General features: G+C 43.0%; 1 protein-coding gene across 2 annotated transcripts in view; it reads left to right on the forward strand.

The window, feature by feature from the left end:
- Positions 1 to 15877, forward strand: part of ugp2b (UDP-glucose pyrophosphorylase 2b) — a 51592-nt gene that overhangs the window by 22924 nt on the left and 12791 nt on the right. For both annotated transcript variants that reach the window (XM_034209944.1, XM_034209943.1), the window contains exons 4-5: positions 2787 to 2972; positions 9997 to 10130. In XM_034209944.1, the coding sequence (XP_034065835.1) occupies positions 2787 to 2972; positions 9997 to 10130 (320 nt within the window). The remainder of the gene's footprint in view (positions 1 to 2786; positions 2973 to 9996; positions 10131 to 15877) is intronic.

Raw genomic sequence — 15877 nt, forward strand, 5'->3', positions numbered from 1 at the left:
CGTTAAGACATGGCAATTAACACCAGCGACGTTTACACAAAAACATGCCACAAAATGTGTCGTGTGTCTTCAAGAGTATTCCGGTAAAGCCTTTGACATTTGACTAAATTGTTTTAAATAACTACTGAAATCTGCATAATCCAAGAAATGATAACCAAAAACACTTGATTCAAGGCGAGGCAAGTTTATTTATACAGCACCTTTCCGCACACGGCAACCCAAAGTGTTTACAAAATAAGATAAGAGATAGTAAAATCAACACAACAGGTATAAAATACATGGATAAAAGCCAAACTGCAGTTTGAATTAAAACAACTCATCCAAATGCTGCGTCGAAAAGAAAAGTTTTTAATCTGGATTTAAAAAATATCAACAGTTGCAGCTGACCTGCCGGAATCAGGCAGTTTGTTCCAGATGGTTGGGGCATAAAAACGCAATGCTGCTTCTCCTTATTTAGTTCTGACTCGTGCAGCAGAGAGCAGACCCGTCCTAGAAGACCTGAGACTCCTGGGTGGTTCATCATTTTTGCAAAAGATACATATTTATTAGGGCCGGGACTCGATTAAAAAAAAGTAATCTAATTAATTAGAGGCTTTGTAATTAATTAATCGAAATTAATCGCATTTTTAATCACCTATAAATATTTGACCTGAGAACAGTGAGAAGCAATTTTTTTCACATGGATTTTAGTATACCATTAGGCGCATTCACACCGCAGTACTTTTCCCACAAAGGTTCATGAGAACTTGGTTCATGAGAACTCTTTGAACCTGGGGGTGGATTAGGCAAATTAAGCCGTTGACGTCACTTCTTCTTCTGCTTTGGGTTTACTGGCAGGCCGCAAACCACCCAAAGTCCCCGGCCGGAAGTCCCCGGAGTTGGGGACTGGCTTCAGTAGCCTTCCGAGTAAATCGCCAGAACGCCGACACCTCCTCATCTCCACCGCTCCCATGTTTTATTTTGTATTGCCATAAGTTAGTCTCTCTGCGTTTCTGCGCTGGGCTAATGCTAATAATGCTAATACGAGGATAATAAAATGGCGGCTTCACAAAACTTTTTGGGAGTTTTACGGGGCGTGGTTTGCAATCCGCCCAGCCAATCAGAAATATAGCTCTTTTCTCACAAGAGAGCCGTACGAAAGTCCCTGCTCTCTAGCAGCTCTCTGCTCTCTAGCAGGGACTTTCGTGGGGGTAAAAAGGTTCTCATGAACTAATTTTAGTACCGGCTCTTTTTGGTGTGAACGCGATAAAAGAGGCTAACGTCCACGCTAGCTGCTATATGTTTTGCATTGAGGTGATACTTGGGGCTTGATGTGCTGCGGTGATATGCGAATTCCTTTTTGCATAATTTGCACACAACCGTGCTCTTATCAACGCTTCCATCCGTCCGTTTTTTAAAACATTTCCCACTGTTGTTCACTGTGGTTTGTTGTTGTCTGAAGTCATGAACGTTAGTTGGTGCTCCAGTATAATCGGTACGCCTGAAACTCATCCAGTGAGAAACGTTCCGCGGTGCAAAAATAAGTGCGATTAAAATGCGTTAATTTTTTTAACGCGTTAATTTTTGTGTAATTAATTAATCTTAATTAACGCGTTAAAGTCCCGGCCCTAATATTTATATGTTTCTAAATAAACAAATGGAAATGCAAATGTCCTGCTGGTTCCTTGACCCTCTCTCTCCTCCTCTCCTGCTGGTTCCCCGACCCTCTCTCTCTTCCTCTCCTGCTGGTTCCCTGACCCTCTCCCTCCTCCTCTCCTGCTGGTTCCTTGACCCTCTCTCTCTTCCTCTCCTGCTGGTTCCCTGACCCTCTCTCTCCTCATCTCCTGCTGGTTCCCTGACCCTCTCTCTCTCCTCATCTCCTGCTGGTTCATTGACCCTCTCTCTCTCCTCCTCTCATGCTGGTTCCCTGACCCTCTCTCTCCTCCTCTCCTGCTGGTTCCTTGACCCTCTCTCTCCTCCTCTCATGCTGGTTCCCTGACCCTCTCTCTCCTCCTCTCATGCTGGTTCCCTGACCCTCTCTCTCCCTCTCATGCTGGTTCCCTGACCCTCTCTCTCTCCTCCTCTCATGCTGGTTCCCTGACCCTCTCTCTCCTCCTCTCATGCTGGTTCCCTGACCCTCTCTCTCCTCCTCTCATGCTGGTTCCCTGACCCTCTCTCTCTCCCTCTCCTGCTGGTTCCCTGACCCTCTCTCTCCTCCTCTCCTGCTGGTTCCCTGACCCTCTCTCTCTCCTCCTCTTCTGCTGGTTCCCTGACCCTCTCTCTCTCCCTCTCCTGCTGGTTCCCTGACCCTCTCTCTCTCCCTCTCATGCTGGTTCCCTGACCCTCTCTCTCCTCCTCTCCTGCTGGTTCCCTGACCCTCTCTCTCCTCATCTCCTGCTGGTTCCCTGACCCTCTCTCTCCCTCTCCTGCTGGTTCCCTGACCCTCTCTCTCTTCCTCTCCTGCTGGTTCCCTGACCCTCTCTCTCCTCCTCTCCTGCTGGTTCCCTGACCCTCTCTCTCCTTCTCTCCTGCTGGTTCCTTGACCCTCTCTCTCCTCCTCTCCTGCTGGTTCCCTGACCCTCTCTCTCTCTCCCTCTCCTGCTGGTTCCCTGACCCTCTCTCTCCTTCTCCTGCTGGTTCCCTGACCCTCTCTCTCCTCCTCTCCTGCTGGTTCCCTGACCCTCTCTCTCTCCTCCTCCCCTGCTGGTTCCCTGACCCTCTCTCTCCTCCTCTCCTGCTGGTTCCCTGACCCTCTCTCTTCTCCTCTCCTGCTGGTTCCCTAACCCTCTCTCTCTTCCTCTCCTCAGATCCAGCCCTATGAGAGGATCTTGGGCCGCGGCCTGCCGAACAGCGTGGCCGACTGCCTGAACAAGCTGGTGGTGGTGAAGCTGAACGGAGGCCTGGGGACCAGCATGGGCTGCAAGGGCCCCAAGAGCCTGATCAGCGTCCGCAACGAGAACACCTTCCTGGACCTCACCGTGCAGCAGATAGAGGTACAGAACCAGCAATACCTGAGATTAGAGGCACTTATTTGTTGGATTGACCGTGTTGGGATTGTTGAAAATAGAGATTTTTTGCAGTAAATGCCGTAAGACTTTAATAGGCAGCACAGAAATGACTTGATTGTTGCTATCAGTCATTTTGTAAGATGTTTTCATGGGTGAGCATCATATATTTTTACAGATTGATGTGAAAACACGCCACCATATCAGCGTTTTAACGGTAATAACATGTTGCTCTTATTTGCCAAGCAACCATTCAGAGCAGATTTAAAATTAACTACATGCATTTAGAAGACATTAAGAAACACTTCCAGTTGGACAATTTGGCACATTTTGCATAAACAAGAAGGCGATCGAGGCATTTCAAAAGTGTAAGAATAAGTAACCACGAGAAAGGAAAGTGAAGTCAATAAAAAACCAACAAATAAAATATCCTTGCGATATCATCATGATTTGGGGTTACATAGAAAACATCATACATCTATAATAGGTACCCATCTAAAACTTTTAATATGGGCGGCTAGAAATACATATATACAGGCTAATTTTGCCTTTATGATAATAGCTGAGTTAAACAGGAAATGAGGGGAGAAAGAGGTCAGGGAGCAAAGGTCACGGCCAGATTCACATCTACGTGATAAACATCTGAAACCTGTTTGGCCCCAGGAGGAATGAACTGTGCTAAAGAAAGAAGACTTGACCTGATTTGTCTTTTCTGTGGATTATAATCTTATAGTAATGTTTGTTTTCATGTCTGTTTTTCATCTCACTCATTCGTAATGAAATACTCTTGGTTTTGACCACAGAAAGTCATGAGTATGTATTCCCAAAAACTCTTTTATCTAACCTCACTGGTCAAATACGTATTCAATCTAGTGCCAAATAAACTATTCATAGGTCTTAATCATGGAAGAAATTAGGGATACTTTAAGGCAGCCGACTCTAGCTTTCCGTTGTTTCTTTAGTTGTTGTTTTTTATTTTCTGGCTGTCAGGTAACATCCCTCCTCAGCTCGTAAATCCATCGTTAGATTGCAGCTTTAATTTGATCTCTGTCTGTGAGTTTATCTTTCCTCCGACCTCCGCTGACAGCTCTCTTTTCACAGGTCTCAGTGTGGCCTGGGTTAGGCAGCCAGGTTGTCATTTAGGTGTTTCCTTTTTCAGAGGAGACACCACATGATGTGGCTGTGATGATGTGGCAGAGAGTAGGGTTTTCTCTGATGTGGAGAAGTGTAACCCTCCTGTCGGGTTCGTTCCTCCTTCTTTACTTTGGTGTTACCGCTCAAATTTGACAGGTCTGTTTGAACTGTTATTACATTATTATAAAAACCATTAATCATCAACAAATTGTATTTAACACCCTTTTAAGATGTATGCAATGTCTCAGAGTAGTGGACTACATGACTGCAGTGCATATAGCTTTTTTTGTCGTTTTAGTTAATGGATGTACATGGATGTAATGTTGTGTTGCTGTTTTAATATTTTAATTCAACATTTTACATTTTATTTCCTTTTTATCATCACTGTAAAGCGTCTTTGAGCACCTGAAAAAGCGCTTAAAAAACAAATGTATTATCATTATTATATAATCTAGGGTTACCCATTCATTTCCTCACCTACATCATAGGTGTTACAAAGTTGGCTAAACCACTCAAAATGTAATGAAAGTGGTGATCAGCAATGTTCAAATGCCTACTGTGGAGGGTATCATAAGGCCTTGAGAAAGCCAAATGTAAAACTATATATTTATTATTGATGAAAGTGGTAAATCTGCCAGATTTGACTCGAACACGACGGGAGGATTGAGTAGTGTTTGTGTCTCTCATTCTGCCTTGAAAGTAGGGCTTTTGTTTATTTCCCTAACGTATAAAACCACAGAATGAAATGTTTGTCTAATGATTCAGGGGAACATAGCAACCCCTTTGTTTTTCATAAACTGAAAATCACAAGCATATGTCTTCATGATGCTGCTTCATGTGAATCAGCCTCCAGGCAAACGTTCTTTGTTTCATTAGGCGCCGGGGGAGAGACATGCATTTTTTGGAAAAATTGCTGGGCTCTTTTTTTGAAAGGAGATCAGTGTGATACCTGGGGGGGGAAACGTGTAAGAGGATCTGTTCGCAGGCCGCAGGTCTGTGGGATTGGCAGGGAATGGAGGTGTGTGTGTGTGTGTGTGTGTGTGTGTGTGTGTGTGTGTGTGTGTGTGTGTGTGTGTGTGTGTGTGTGTGTGTGTGTGTGTGTGTGTGTGTGTGTGTGTGTGTGTGTGTGTGTGTGTGTGTGTGTGTGTGTGTGTGTGTGTGTGTGTGTGTGTGTGTGTGTGTTGTGTGTGTGTGTGGGTGTGTGTGTGTGTGTGTGTGTTGTGTGTGTGTTGTGTGTGTGTGTGTGTGTGTGTGTGTGTGTGTGTGTGTGTTGTGTGTGTGTGTGTGTGTGAGTGTGTGTGTGTGTGTGTGTGGGTGTGTGTGTGTGTGATGTGTGTGTGTGTGTAGTGTGTGTGTGTGTGTGGTGTGTGTGTGTGTGTGTGTGTGTGTGTGTGGTGTGTGTGTGTGTGGTTGTGATTGTGTGTGTGTGTGTGTGTGTGTGTGTAGTGTGTGTGTGTGTGTGTGTGTGTGTGTGTGTGTTGTGTGGTGTGTTGTGTGCACCACAGCACTCAGAAGCCAGCAGGAAACACCTCTCTGGCCCGACTGAGGGAAATACTACTGGTTCTTAATTAAAAAGGGATATTTCACACCTCAAATTATTATTTGAATAAAAATAACTCAATCTGTGTTAGCTTGATTTTTTAAAGATGTTCTTACTAAATTCCTTGTTGAACGAAGAATTCAAAACAGATAAAAGTCTTGATGAATTAAAGTAAATGGGTCCTTCTTTCACAACTCTTACAAACTCCCACTACTTGTGCTGAATAATCAAAACCTCATTTATCCCATCGTACAGTATGCTCACTCCCTTCGAAACACATGCTTTTTCACCAAAACCACTTAGGTAAAGATGACTCACTCTTGTGTGTGTGTGTGTGTGTGTGTGTGTGTGTGTGTGTGTGTGTGTGTGTGTGTGTGTGTGTGTGTGGTGTGTGTGTGTGTGTGTGTGTGTGTGTGTGTGTGTGTGTGTGTGTGTGTGTGTGTGTGTGTGTGTGTGTGTGTGTGTGTGTGTGTGTGTGTGTGTGTGTGTGTGTGTGTGTGTGTGTGTGTGTGTGAACCCTTCATTTATTTATGCTTGTTTTATGACTGGATTTTTGTTCACCAAATAAATCCAAACAATAATGACAGCAAGCGGAAGTTTTACAGAATTAAAAACAGATTGAATAACGTTTGTCTAACATGTAGATTTTATTGTATATTTTCAAAAACATTCATACCAGGAAAGATAGCGATATATATTACAAGGACAAGGTTTGTTTTAAAATACTAAAAACAACAGAATAGTAACATGGGGGGGTTACAGTGTTATTTAATGCATGCTCATAACATAGATATACTTTCATTATTAATGTTAGATTTTTACCCTGTTCTTAATATTTTCTCAATTTAGTGGACGGTAACAGCCTCAATATAATGAAATATGTCGCTAGTCGATGATGCCAGAGCTTCAGTGTGTACATTATTATGTGTTTGAGTTTATATAGTTGAGGTGTGGTTGTGTGGGTGAGTGCGTGTGTCTCATTACGGCCACACACACACACACACACACACACACACACACACACACACACACACACACACACACACACACACACACTGCTCTCTGTGTCCGCTCTCCATTTTCTGCTCAGGTCTGCTCAGATTACCTCCGGACTGAATCAGCCTATTTAGAAAGAGAGAAAATGGATCTCACACACACACACACACACACACACACACACACACACACACACACACACACACACACACCGACCGACCCCTAACCAGGTCTCCTTTGTGTGTGAACGCCCCTCATGCATATTTATCTTGGACCAAGTCAGTGCAGAGACCTGTACACACACACACTCTCACTGAGATGAGTATATGGAAGAAGAAAACTTTAAAAGGTTTCCTGTGACAGCGCCACCTGGCTGCAGGAGACTCACTGCTGTCACCTGAGAGACTTGTGTTTAGCAAGCTGAATCATGGGAGTTTAAATGAGCCCAGATCCAAGCTACAGACAGAAATATTTCATTTTCATCCAAGAAACACGGCCGTAGTTCTCACTAAGTATACTAAAGGGCCTTTGCAGTTTAAAATAACACACAGTAGGTTTTTAACAGGCTTTTGTTTAAGGCTAAACATAAGAGATGACATTACATTACATTTAACGGTGTCCTAATCCAAAGCGACTTGCATACACTTTTAAATATAATAACGTACACATGCCTTTAGGAAGAATGTGGGGTTAAGTATCTTGCCCACGTCTTTTTGTGCATTCTTACTGCAGGGGCTGTGGATCGAACTGCTGACCCTCTTATCAAAATACAAATGTGTTACCCCCTGGTCCATAGATGCCGCTAAATTATTGTTCAAAGAATCAATCAATCGATCAATGGAACACTAATCAGCAGAATTTTGATAATTGATCATGAATTTCAGCAAGAAAAGCCAACAATTCCCTTGCCGTGGTTTCAAAAAGGGGATTTATTTTCAGGAGTGTTAGGTCTTTGATACAAGAGAAGTATTTAGTTTCTGGACTGTTGGTCAGTCAAGACATTTAATAACTGTTTAATTGACAATATCTATAATTGTTAGTTGCTGTTGTACATACAAATATGATCATTTCTACTACTGGCAGTGTGGAAAAGGTTTTAATAAAACATTTAATCCCGTCATCCATCTTCTCCCGCTTATCCGTGGTCGGGTCTCGGGGGTAGCAGTTCCAGCAGAGAGCCCCAAACGTTCCTTTCCCTGGCCACATCAACCAGCTCTGACTGGGGGATCCCAAGGCGCTCCCAGGCCAGCGAAGAGATATAATCCCTCCATCTGGTCCTAGGTCTACCCCTTGGTCTCTTCCCAGCTGGACGTGCCTGGAACACCTCCCTAGGGAGGCGCCCAGGTGGCATCCTAACTAGGTGCCCGAACCACCTCAACTGGCTCCTTTTGACACGTAGGAGCAGCGGTTCAACTCCGAGTCCCTCCCGGATGACTGAACTTCTCACCTTATCCCTAAGAGAGATGCCAGCCACCCTGCGGAGAAAACCCATCTCGGCCGCTTGTATCTCGTTCTTTCGGTTATGACCCATCCTTCATGACCATAGGTGAGGGTAGGAACGGAAATGGCTCGGTAGACGGAGAGCTTTGCCTTCTGGCTCAGCTCTCTTTTCGTCACAACGGTGCGGCTGCAGTACCGCTCCCGCTGCTCCGATTCTCCGGCCCATCTCACGCTCCATTGTTCCCTCACTCGAGAACAAGACTCCGAGATACTTGAACTCCTTCACTTGGGGTAAGGACTCATTCCCTACTTGGAGTGGACAGTCCATCGGTTTCCTGCTGATCCCGTCATGTCAGGAGATAACAATTACAGTAGGCATGATCAAACAGAGACTGTCCAAATATTTAGACAATTTTGCAGGACAAACTCCCTCTCTATACCTACATTATCTTTCTATTCGTATAACTCTGAAAACTTTACAAACCTTTAAGACTTTGTGTGTTTAGTTTCACGTTCGTTATCGTCACTACCGTCCTCTCTCTCCACACAAACACGAAATCAAGTTGTAAGTTCATCTTTCTGTCTATAGTTTGTTTGCATTTTGATGACTGTTCCAACATCCTGAAGTATAGAGTGTAGGGATGGTAAATAGGACGGTTGTGTTGGTTTAAAGCAGGAGGCAGCCAACACCCATCCTGGTTCAATTAAGGGACCAAGAAGTGAATACCATACAAGTGTATCAGTGTTTTTTTCCTGCAACTTTGTCACGTTATCTTCTCCCCTGATCCATATCCCATCCTCCGCCTCTAAAATCTTTAATTGTATCTTATCGTAATAAAATAAAATGCTTTCATTCACCTTCAGATACTAATTTTGTATTCATTTGAATCTCCCAGTCAAAGGATATTGTCTCTTTGCCCGTGACATTTTGTTGAGTTGTTGCTATAACCCTTCATTCCCTAAAGCCCCTGTCACACTGTCCCGAAATTGACACCCGATGGACACACGAATATGGAATTGTGAATTTCGCAGGAACCACACACGAAGGCAACATTTACATTACATTTAAGACCTACAACTGCAACGAAAGTACCAAAAACAATTATGTTACAGTACTATGATACTGTACTGATATCTTCAGACTTTGTTCTTTACTTTATCCGTCGTTATATGTAGAAAATATTACGTTTTCTCCGTAATGTTGTTTCCATAACAACAACTTCCTGTCAACTGTCCTTCAAAATAATATATTATATCCTTTTTAGTTTCACAGAACACAAATTGGGTTATTTACATGATTTTGTTGTGCAATAAAACAACCCGATGGACACACGATAAAGGAAATGTTCAAATTCGGCTGTGATCGTAGCAACATCGGGTCATTCGTGAGGGCATCTTAAGCCATCGTATGACCGCCGGTGGAGTTTCTCAGGCTCCGGCAGCAACTTCTTGAGCGGTGGCAAAATCTTTGGCATGCCAAAAAATTGCCGAAGGACCTTGCGAAGGTTCATTTTCGTGTTGAATTTGTGTGTCAATTGTGCCCTTCGTAAGGCCATCGTGAGGGCATCTTGTTATCATCGGTGCCATCGGGCATTCGCCCCGATCAGAGTGAGGGTGAATGCACCGATGATAACACGAAGATGACACGATTTGACAAGATGCCCTCACGAGTGCCTTACGAAGTTGCCGCTCACGAAGTTGCTGCCGGAGCCTGAGAAACTCCACCGGCGGTCATACGATGGCTTAGATGCCCTCACGAATGGCCCGATGTTGCTACGATCACAGCCGAATTTGAACATTTCCTTTATCGTGTGTCCATCGGGTGTCAATTTCGGGACAGTGTGACAGGATAAAGTTTGAGGGCATTTAGTCACGTTTTTGTATTAAATGTTTGTCCCACAGCACCTGAACAAGACCTACAACACGAACGTGCCGCTGGTCCTCATGAACTCCTTCAACACGGACGAAGACACGAAGAAGATCCTGCAGAAGTACACACACCACCGCGTCAAGATACACACCTTCAACCAGAGCAGGTGAGAGGACACGCTAAAAATACCTCAAGAGAAATGGGTGTGTTGAGGAAACACACTGCTGATTCAGTTTAGTTATTCAACAGTAGATGCTGAGTTAGGTTTCTGTCACACCAGATATTTAACTGGATATTAAACCTGAGGAACAAGAAAGCTCAAAGATCGGTTTCAGTTTTGGCACTTCAGACATTTGTTCACTGCCAGTCAGCGGTATGAATGAACTGGTCTTTATTTCAGCCAGTGGACAATCCTCTGCTGTGTTTCCAGACAGGAAATGTCATGTAATGTATGGAGAAAGCCGTTCATATTTAATGCCTTGGTCTCCTACTTGTCAGTCGAGTGGGGCGTGCTTTTTATGGTGTCCCTTTGAATTATTTAGAGCACTTATGTTCTTGGTGGCAGAAACAGTGGGGGGGAGGTGTTGGAGATTTATGGTTAAATGTGGGCTCAGAGGAAGTGGTAGAGGAGATGAAATGTCTATCAATGGGAGGACAAAGAGAAGGGGCTGTGAGAGTCATTTATAAAAAGGTGAGTTGCTGGTTCCAGCTGATGAAGGGCTTCATCCACCAGACAAATTCATTTATTTTTTCCAATTTCAACTCCTTGTTTTGAAAGTGACGAGCAGAGTGAGTAAGCAGTCAAACACTGTCTTTTCAATATTTAAAAAAAACCTTTTCAACCTAATTCATGCAGGAATCCCCAATATCGAGTCAATTGAAATGCAAATCCAGTTTGATACAGCGAATAAAGCTATTTTATTAATTGTAATAACTAACAATATCATTAAGTATTGAGTATCAAATCAAATCAAGTTTTATTTATATAGCACATTTTTAAAATGATTTTTGGTGGAGCCAAAGTGCTGTACATACAGTAAAAATACTTTGCAATGAGGACACTTTACAACAAATACAACAGCACAGTTTGTGCAGAATATCAGTATAAGAAAAACGACACCCTCAGACCCTCACATCGTACAAGGAAACACTTCCAGAGAAAAACCCACAGTTTAAAGGGGAACACGGGAGTAGTGAATGAAATAGATAAATAAGATTAAGATTAAGATGGACTTTTATTAATCCCTCGTGGGGAAATTATTTCTCTGCATTTGACCCATCCTAGTGTTAGGAGCAGCGGGCTGCCATTTTGAACGGCGCCCGGGGAGCAGTGTAGGGAACGGTGCCTTGCTCAGGGACACCTCGGTAGCACTTGGTCTTGCCGGGACTTGAACTGGTGACCTTCCAGTTGCCAAGCCAAGTCCCTATCGACTTCGCCACTACCGCCCCAAGAAAGAAAGAAAGTGAAAGAAAAAGATTTTTTTTAAAACGTATAAACAATGAAATAGTTGACCAAAGTCAGTTGATGAAAACAGACTAATAAAACAGTCTTTTGCACTTTATCAGATTCACTGCTGATATCATTTAACAACTCAATGGTTAATAATGCTGAACGTAGTAGTAAGTAGTTTGTATCTTGTTGGTCGAACGCACTTATTGTAAGTCGCTTTGGATAAAAGCTAAATGTAATGTAATGTATTCATTTGATAGGATCCCTGAGTATGTTGGATAGAATAACTTCCTCCTAAGGCAGTAATATGAATCAAAGAAAGGGAAAGCACTCCTGTGGTTATACCAAACTGTTCGGGACATAAAACCTTTGAAGTGTGTGAGCTCATAACAAACCCCTCGCCTGAATCCTCCCCCGTACAGTCAGCTGTTCAACTCCTCTCACCTGACCGGTTCTTCTGCTCTCTGAAGTTTCCTCAAAGTGCCAAAAAAAACAAAAACCTCAGCCCAATCCCACTCAGTGAGCTCCTCATGTCGGTTAACTCAACCTGACGGGACCCTCCTCAGAAACCCTTTGATCACTTTAATGCAGCGATGATGATGGCTCGGACTCTTTGGCGTGTTTCCTCGTCTGCCTTCTCGGAAAATACTGTTCTCTCTGAAGTCCTGCAGTGATATGGAAAGATGAAATGCACATGGCAGTTTGCATGATACTAAAGCACAGAGTGTCTTGGCTTTACTAAGATTTCACACCGTCTGCTTTTACTCTTGTACATGTGCAAACTGTGATTCACAGCTCAGCAGATAAATGAGTTCAGCTGTTCTCTCTTTAAGAAATATCTGGTGAACAAAGTGGAGCATTTAGCAGGTAGAGCTGATATTTTCGACGATTATCAGGCGATCACAAACTACTATTTTGAACTAGATCACGGTGTCTGCGGGGTCTTAAAAAGTATTAAAAGTTGATAAATCAATTTAGTGAAAATGAAGGCTATTAAAAAGTATTAAACGGCATTTCCCAAGGTATTACATTTTGTAGCTTGTTTTCAATAAGTATATAAATTGTCCAAAGAGGTTGTATTCTACAGTCTGCCTGAATGTAATCATTGCGATTTGTGTACTGGGGGGACGCTATTTTAATCAGGTCATCCCAAACAATGCCACACAAGTGCGCACGCGCGCAGTGCACTCAGAAAACGGGCAGACAGGTCCACAGAAACTACCGGTATGCTTAGTCCTACTTTAGTTACTGTGCAAAAAGCAGACGGTGCTGCGCTCAACACACACACAGACTCAAAACCATGGACACACTGGCACATACGTTACATAAACAATGTAGAGGCCTAAATTGCATAAGCTACAGTATTGCAACTAAGCAGACAGCGCTGCTTCTCTCTCTATCTCCACTTTCAAAATCTATTTAAAATCCATAACAAACAAACACAATTCCCAAAGTTGTCCTGAAATTAACTTATTAAATAAACGAAACCAAAAATATAGCCTACTTATGCAAACAACATTGAATCTGGACTTGAAATTATTCTGATTAGGCCTAGCCTATTGCAAATAAGCAGACAACGCTGCTACACACTCACACACACACACACACACACACACACACACACACACACACACACACACACACACGCACACGCACACACACCTTGCGTTTTGAAGACTGATACATCCGAAATGGATGAACAAACTTTGCAGCCCAGTTTCCCAGCTTTGCAGTCTATCCACGGGTATGCCTCTTGTTTCCTCCGCCACATCTCCTCCGTCCATACCTCTGGGAAAGGTGAGCTTGAGCTAGCTAGGGGAACGTTGCTAGCGCGGGCAAAGGTTAACGTTAGAGCTAGCATTATCCACGTCTTTAGGCGGCTCTTCTGGTGATGTAGTACTAGCAGCTTCACTTGTAGCTTCGGTGCTGCTAGCCTCTTTCTTCTTGTGAATTATATTATTTTTAGAAAAGGAGTCAAGTAAAAAATATTTGCCTGCCATTATAGAGCTTTTTCGTTAGCGTTCTTGAGGGAAAGAGCTGCCGCAAAACCGGCGGGTCACGAGCGTGATGTGACGAATCATCATTTTTTTAAGGAAATAGTTTTTTTTTTTTATTATAATTACTGTGAAATGTATTATGTTTTCGTCATTATTACAACAAATACACACTTACAACTGATAAGACTGGCAATGATTTTATATTTATTAGACTATTAAAAAAAAAAAGATCATGCTCCAAATAAGTGGGGGTACGGCGTACCTCCGCGTCCAACGCCCACTACACCACTGTGCGTAGGTGTGTAGTGTGATTCTGTGTAGTTTATTTATGGCATCCCGTTGGATGTGACGTCATCTGAACAGGACTTCGCACGCTCACTGCTTGATAGCGCGAAGGTCCGTTTACGCCGGTTGTTAAACAACATCGTTATGGGGAAATGCAAGTTTGCGTCCAAATAGTTGGAAGATAAGGAGGAAGGACAATCAATACTGTATATAGTCAATGTGAGGTAAAGTGTGTCGCCAATGTAACAGGTTAAAACTCAAAGTGGCAATGAGGTCTTAAAATGTACGGAAAGGGTCTTAAAAAAGGTCTTACATTTGACTTCAGGATTCCTGCATATACCCTGTAGATCAGTGCTTCTCAAAGTGTGGTCCGCGGACCACTGGTGGTCCGTGAGCGCCCCCTAGTGGTCCGTGAGTATATTGGTAACATTTCACATTTTAAATAAATAAATACATTTAAGTTTTCCGCACTCTCGCGGAAATATCTCCGCAATGGAACGAGGTTAAGTTTAACTTTCTTTTGCATGATAAAGCCCAGGGCAACCCCTTCGTCACACATGTCGCCACTTGTTTGTACCATTTTCAGGCGATTTATAATCTGTTCTAGAAAAACAATGTGTTTTGGGATATTTGTGGAGTTAGGTGGTCCGCGAGTGTTTTTTTATTGGTTAAGTGGTCCTTGGTATGAAAAAGTTTGAGAAACACTGGTTTAGATGCTAATATTGCTTACTGTATTCTGGTGGTATACTGTTTGCTAACATTTATGCCATAAAAGCTGTATAAAGGTCTCTATACATCAGTTTGTGGGTATGTGTCAGTATGTGTATAAGCATCTTACATTACATTATATTTCATGATATTTGGCTGACGCTCTTATCCAAAGCGACTTACATTCCACTTCATACCGTAGACATGCCTATCAAAGGGTAAATGTGTAAAGAAAGGAGTGACATAAGTATGTATATTATCTTATACCATATTTTTTTATTAGTCATTTTAGTTTAGTTTTTCATAAAGTTTGGGTTTAAAGTCCACTATTCTGCTCCAGGCCTTTTAATCTTACATTACATTATATGTCACTTGTTAGACGCTCTTATCCAAAGCGACTTACATACTCAATACTGTGGGCAATCCCCACAGGAGCAATCTGGGGTGAAGTGTCTCAGGGACACAACGACATGCTGACCGCAGCGGGGTTTGAACCTGTGCTCCCCCGATGCCAACACCAACGCACTATCCCACTGCGCCACACACCTCCTAACCCTTTAAGATGAGAGTTGATGTAGTAGTGCATTCTTTTAAACCAAAATACATTTTGATGAGATTAAAGGTTCAGTCTTTTATTCATTTCAGCAGTAAAGTATCAACGTTTTTGATCGAAATGAACCAACATCGTAAAGGTCACCTATTATACAAAATCCACTTCTTCATGTCTCTTCTACATCAACATGTGTCCCCTCTTCTTCATGTCTCTTCTACATCAACACGTGTCCCCTCTTCTTCATGTCTCTTCTACATCAACATGTGTCCCCTCTTCTTCATGTCTCTTCGACATCAACATGTGTCCTCTCTTCTTCATGTCTCTTCTACATCAACATGTGCCCCCTCTTCTTCATGTCTCTTCTACATCAACATGTGTCCCCTCTTCTTAATGTCTCTTCTACATCAACATGGGTCCCCTCTTCTTCATGTCTCTTCTACATCAACATGTGTCCCCTCTTCTTCATGTCTGTTCTACATCAACATGTGTCCCCTCTTCTTCATGTCTCTTCTACATCAACATGTGTCCCCTCTTCTTCATGTCTCTTTGACATCAACATGTGTCCCCTCTTCTTCATGTCTCTTCTACATCAACATGTGTCCCCTCTTCTGCATGTCTCTTCTACATCAACATGTGTCCCCTCTTCTTCATCAACATGTGTCCCCTCTTCTTCATGTCTCTTCTACATCAACATGTGTCCCCTCTTCTTCATGTCTCTTCTACATCAACATGTGTCCCCTCCTCTTCATGTCTCTTCTACATCAACATGTGTCCCCTCTTCTTCGTGTCTCTTCTACATCAACATGTGTACCCTCTTCGTCATGTCTCTTCGTCATGTCTCTTCTACATCAACATGTGTCCCCTCTTCTTCATGTCTCTTCTACATCAACATGTGCCCCCTCTTCTTCATGTCTCTTCTA

The sequence above is a fragment of the Gymnodraco acuticeps genome, unplaced genomic scaffold (genome assembly GCF_902827175.1).
Source record: "Gymnodraco acuticeps unplaced genomic scaffold, fGymAcu1.1, whole genome shotgun sequence".
Taxonomy (NCBI): domain Eukaryota; kingdom Metazoa; phylum Chordata; class Actinopteri; order Perciformes; family Bathydraconidae; genus Gymnodraco; species Gymnodraco acuticeps.